The 6,100-nt window shown below is 31.0% G+C and overlaps 1 protein-coding gene across 1 annotated transcript; it reads right to left on the bottom strand.

The window, feature by feature from the left end:
* Positions 1–357: 357 nt before the first annotated feature.
* LOC107929252 (glycerol-3-phosphate 2-O-acyltransferase 6) lies at positions 358–3,760 on the bottom strand. The gene is made up of 2 exons (XM_016860623.2): positions 2,800–3,760; positions 358–884 (listed from the first exon to the last, which is right to left on the bottom strand). Exons 1-2 carry the CDS (start codon positions 3,421–3,423, stop codon positions 552–554), a joined length of 957 nt encoding a protein of 318 aa, XP_016716112.2. The 5' UTR covers positions 3,424–3,760; the 3' UTR covers positions 358–551.
* Positions 3,761–6,100: the final 2,340 nt, after the last annotated feature.

Genomic DNA, 6,100 nt, shown 5'->3' with positions numbered 1-6,100 from the left:
TCATTGCACTGAGATTTGCAATCCAAACAATTGCTTCCGTGTGTTTGATAACAAAATGAGGCTGCAAAGTGCCTCATTGGGTTCAACCAGTAAACCAAAGGGGCCCTTAGCCCAAATGACAAGACACCATGCCCTTTAAATACCTCCCACCCATCAACAATTCTCTCGCTCTCTCTATCTTCATTTTTCTTTATTTTCATAATCATAATAGTTTCTTAAAAAATCATGATAGTAAATTTAGCAATAATTAATATATAAGTAATTATTTGATACATAAATAATGAAACAAGTGAGTTGAGATTTTATTAATATTTTAATTATTTTTTAATTTTTTAAATACAATTTAATGACACATAATAACTTTATAATTATCCTTAAAAAATATACATACAAAATATCTAATCTATAATGGGCTGTTTAATGTGTAACATTAATTCAAGTTTTCGATAATTTCAAATTAAAAGTAAATTAAACTATAAAATTTAAAATATATTTAAATTTGAATTTGTTAATTTAAAGAATGGAATGTGAAATTGACTCAAAAATCAAACTTAATCCAAACAAAAATGGATCACAACAGTAGGAAACAAAAATAGGAGTCCGGTAATTTGGCCTTTCTTAGGTGCGAGAGGAAGGTTACCCTTGACAACCAGTTTGATTCGTAGGAGCTTGCAAATGTATAGAGCAATCCGCTTAATGAGTGGAATATTGAAGTAGAGCCTTAGTAGAGAAAAGATGAAGCCAATAGGAAGCCAAAACAAAGTGGAGAGGGTAGCCAAGAGAGTACGTATTTGGACTAGGTGTTCTTCGAGAAATATGATGAGGCTTAGAAGCTTGTTTCTTGGTAATGTATTGCATTTGGTTATTGGCACCATGTATCCTTGCTGAACATACAAACAATGAAATCAATGTAAAAATTGCAAGCAACTCTTCATCTGGCTTTTATCTACAGTGTCAGATATTGGTGGATGCATGTACGAATTTCCATGCAGGCAAAATTCAAGCTGGTAAAATTTTTTTGTTATTTTCATGGCCAACTTTTTTTTTTATTATTATTCTTTTACTAATCAAGGCATTTAAATTGGAAGCGGAGGGCCCATTGGGCAACGTACGGTACCTAATATCACGAGGACGGTGCTGCTAGAACAAATGTTAGAAATGTTTAGAGTAAGTGTAATACGTATATAGGGCATGAAAATATTGTGGTTGAGTGTAACAAAATCAAACAAAAAACATTATGGATACCCAAATGCTTTCACCTACCCTATCGCCAAACCAAAATTAGTTTTATGGTTGAGGTATTCGTAACAGAAATCCCCTGCCCCCAGCGAATGCCTCTCTATGCCCCACGTTTTTTTAGAGCATTTTTCTTTTATAAAAAAATGTTTTTTTCCTACCTCATTTTTCAGATTATACATTAATTCTAAAGGAATTTAAATTAAAAAAAAAACATAAAAATTGTAATAACAAATTAGGAAAATTTAAATTAATACATCATAATATTTTTAATTTATAAAAAATAAAAAAGAGATGAAGATGGCCTCATATCACATTAGTATGTCGAGTTTTGACAAATTAATTTTTTAATCAAATCTAAAATATTAAATCAAATAATTATTTTTTATCAATTAAATTTTTTATTTATTTTTATGTATAAATTACATAGTAAATATAATAAGTATTATATAACTAAAAAAATTAGATTTAAATAGACTTGTTCAAGGATTGGGCCAGTCGTCTAAACTCAAAAGCACCTCTAAAATTTGAGAAGGTTTGAATAAAAATATAATGACCCAAAAAAGAGTTTAAACAATTAGAATTCGGGTTCCTTTTGATGGGCGGTGTGTTTACCTGCAGTTAGTGTAAAAACAACGGTGGTGATAAGATTAGATACTATAACGATATTGTAGAGTGAGACAAAAAGAAAGCTAAGCGCACCTACTGAAAGTAAACACCCGAGCCCTTAGACTTGTTTAAAATATGAACCAAGCCTGATACGACTTAGCCTGACTTCAAATTTTTAATATATTATTTTTCATTTAAGTTATATATTATATTACTTATATCATATAAAACATATATTATGTTATTTATATTTAGAAATTTACTAAAAGTATCGATTAAGTCTTAACTTTGTTGGTATTGGTATTGTTGTCAATACAAGAGAACATGAGTTTGAACTTGCTAAAGCACATTTATCTTCTTATTTAAGGATTGAGGAGAGATTATAAGCAATTCTAGGCATTATATAAAAATAAAATTACTCAAAGAAAAATATATTTAATGGTAGTACAATATATAATTAATTAATCTTAGTAAAATTATTTATTTTAAAAATAAAAAAATTTATAGACCAACCTAAATGAACTTGCGTTAATAATCTAAAAATATGAATGAGTTTAAACAAAAATTGAAATTTATATTTTGAGCGAGCTAAACTTATGTATAGTATTGACATCATACATAGGCCTAATTTAAATTTGACTTGATTCGAATTGTAAATGTTTCAAAACTTAAAACAAATCTCAACTCATTTTTAAAAAATAATAATACATTTTTCGAATTCAATTTTTTTTTGTCGTTAATAAAAAATTAAATTACGTTTTAATGGCGAGAAAATATTGAATTCATATGTGTATATATATATATATTAAAAACAGACTAGGTTTCATAGGGGCAAGAGATTTGCGTTCCGAACCTATACCTACATAGTGAAGAAACAACTTGTAAAGTTGGACCATAACAATAAGGAAGGAAACATCATAAAACGAAAAGAGAAGGAACGAGTGCTTGGTTAACCTTGCATAATGACATGAAATCATGGTCAGTTTCTCTGTCTCCCAGTCCTAAATCTGGAAAACGTGTGCCAAATTCCTTCAAGATGGCAGCCCTTTTGTGTTCCCCTACCAGAATTCCAGGGTTCAAGGTAAATCCAGTTGCCCTGCCCGATTTTGTCACTTGCAGCTCTGTTCCAATCACCTTGTCAGCGCCTAAAATTGACTTGACAAATGGTTCCACCATAATTCTAGGAGTTGCAGTAACAATATATCTATTGCCAAAGGAGCTGAAAACTCTCCAGGTCTCTGGATGAATGTCCTTGGCATAAAGCTTTGGCAAGACAGACCTGGAAACAAGCTCAATATTTCTTATTTTTAACCCAACAAAGGAGATGAAAATGAAGGCATTATTGGCTGCAGATTCAGAGATGAACAAGTAGGTCAAATACACAAATGGAAGGGATGCTAAGAGTACAAATGCTCGTATAAGGCTTCCGGCTTCAAGAGCAATAAGCATGAAATACGGGAAAGGATTACGTGATACAAGAAGGGTCCCGTTTAAATCTGCAACCACAGTCTGATTTGATCTTCCCTCGCCCCTACATTTCCAAATTGGTTCGAAAGAACGGTGAGCCCCCATCACCATGGAACGAAAGAGATGTTAATTAATGTAACTAAAACTTATGAAGGTAGAAGGGAAAGAGAGAGAGAGAGAGAGAGAGAGAATATTTGAGAGGAATGGGTAAGATGGCAATGATATTGTTGAAAGCAATAGCTTGGAAGTGATTATCGTTTATAAAGACAAGTCAGTTTCTCTTTTCTTTAAATTTAGGCATTTGTGAAGAAGGTTCCCAATAGTTTGGAGGTCGATAGCGACCTCTATATTTCATTCAAGTAGCTCACTTTGTAGTTTCAATCGCTCGTTAAATTTCTTTTTGGCTCGAGTTGAAGTGAAAAGTCAGGCTTATTCGTGTATTTTTGCTTCTCTGTGTAAGGGAAATAGATATTGATTCTTAGTTTTTAATAATTACACGAACTTCAACTTTTTATAAATAGCCTAAAGTTCAAGTGACTGGACAAAACTCTTCTACCCCTTTTTCCCTGCCTATAATATTTTGACATGTGTTTTTTTTATTCATATTAACTTTTAAACTTTCAATTTACTAGTCTTCTTTTAAATTTCTTCCATATTGAAGCATTGGCATGTTTATCGGTTCTCCAATTGGCTGCGAATCTCATTCCTATTTAATAATATTAGAAGATAGAAGAAATATAAAAAGAATTTTTAGAATTTGTTGGTATGATTTTTATTTATAGAAATTTTCATATTTCTTCATAAATACATCTTTTAATAGGTATCTTTTATGACTTATAATATCTTTAAAGGACACATAATTATTCATCTAATATTATAACTATTCAAGTAATATTGTTTGAATAGTTATAATTCTTTGTCAAAAATAAAGTGATATAACTTTTGAGCAATAACCAAAAGATTTAACTTTTGATTAATTACACCCTTTCATTATAGTTATTGGAACACAATCAATATTTGAAAATGTTCCAACAATATCCCCCATTTTCAAAATATTTTAGATTTTGATATTCTTGGAAATCAATTTGCATAAATGAAGGTGCCTTACGATTGAACATTCACTTAGTGAAAACATGTTAACGTTAATCAAAACTGCATGGTAGACTAAGCTTTAAACCATTTGATTAACCGAACACATCTCACACAATGGTTTCAACATTAGTCCATGCATAGTATTTAGGGACACTATTATGGCCATGTGTTTGTGCCCTCTTTTTATGAGTGTTGTCAGAGCCAAGCCCTTAAGCTCTTAAAAGCGATCACACTTCCACCAACATAGGTAAATCCCATCAAGAGTGTTCCCGTAAACATATTTATGTTATGTGTCCATTAAGAGTACACTACTCATCATTCCCTTATCATTACGGGTAGCTAACACTTTAATCTTAGTATGGATTTATTTATAGTGCTAGTAGTCACATACTAATGATGTACTTTGTCTCAATGAACTTAAGACTTGACGTTATACCAAGCGTTGAGTCGAGTTTCCATCATGGGTGACTTTAATTAATGGCTTGAGTCTCATCCCTTTTGAGGTCTTGTTGAGTACACTTTAGCAAGATTTTTTCTCAACGGATCCTCCAAATTTCACTTGACCTTACATAATTAATAGTGATCACTCTATCAGAGATTAATTGTCAGACATAACTATGTCTTAATCCAGTGTGTCTAGACTTTCTATTATATACTTGGTTGTATGCCTTTTTTGGAGTAGCCTCACTATCAAAACAGATTGAAATAGGTGAAATTGGTTTAGGCCATACAGGTACATCATAAAGCAAATATTTTAACCATTCTGCTTCTTTAAATGCATTGACTAATGTAATAATTTTGACTTCCATGGTGGAATCAATAATATATGTTTGTTGCTTGGAACCCCAAGAATGAAGATCCATTTACTAGTAGAAGCATGATCTTTCAAACTTGTAATCCAACTAGTATCTGAATACCCTTCTAAAGCTCAAGGATATACATTATAGCACAACTCATAGTTAATAGTTTTCTTTAAGTACCTAAGTACTCTATTCAAAGCTTACCAATACAAACTGCTTGGATTACTTGTGTACCTACTCAATGTGACAGCCCTAATTTGACCCTAGTCGGAAAGTGGTTTCGGGACCACAAAACCGAGTCATAAAAATAATTAACCGTTATATTCTATGCTTATTATATGTGTACATGCATGTCTGAAAATTTCATGCTTTAATTTTGTCATTTATATGTGAAATTTATTAAATAGGACTCATGTGAGGCAATTGTGAAATGTGATAGATAAAATTGAAGTGGTCTATTAATGCATATTATAAAAAGGTTGAACTTGCATGTCAAATATCCCTTTTTGTTGTTATTGGCCGGCCATGATGATGCTTTATATAAAAATATATTATTTATCACTTAAAATGGCTTTATATTTTATATTTAATGAATAAAAAAAAAAGAAAAATGTGTGATGAAAACAAAGCTTTATGTTTGTTTTTCTTGGCCGATTAGAAAGAAAGAATTTGGGGAAAACTTTCGGTCATTTTGAAGCATAAAGAAGGTTAGTGAATTGTGTTAGATTTTTGAAATTTTAACTTGTTTTAGGTTGATCATATTGATTCTTACTTAGCCCATGCTAAAGCTTTGAATTTTGATGGATAAATTTGCACATTCGGTTATGGTTAACAAAGAAATAAGTTGATTATAGCGTTTAAGTTTTGAAGAAGAACTTGTTGATGAAAGAAGTTAA

This window comes from Gossypium hirsutum, chromosome A13, assembly GCF_007990345.1.
Source record: "Gossypium hirsutum isolate 1008001.06 chromosome A13, Gossypium_hirsutum_v2.1, whole genome shotgun sequence".
Lineage (NCBI taxonomy): Eukaryota > Viridiplantae > Streptophyta > Magnoliopsida > Malvales > Malvaceae > Gossypium > Gossypium hirsutum.
Note: the sequence above shows the minus strand (reverse complement) of the source record. Positions and strands in the feature narration are given on the sequence as shown.

What these genes read in the sequence shown, in the direction of transcription:
- LOC107929252 (XM_016860623.2), bottom strand. Translation starts at nt 3,423, where the DNA reads ATGGTGATGGGGGCTCACCGTTCTTTCGAACCAATTTGGAAATGTAGG. An exon ending in ATTTCATGTCATTATGCAAG is followed by an intron (nt 885 to 2,799) that starts GTTAACCAAGCA and finishes TTGTATGTTCAG; the next exon opens with CAAGGATACATGGTGCCAAT.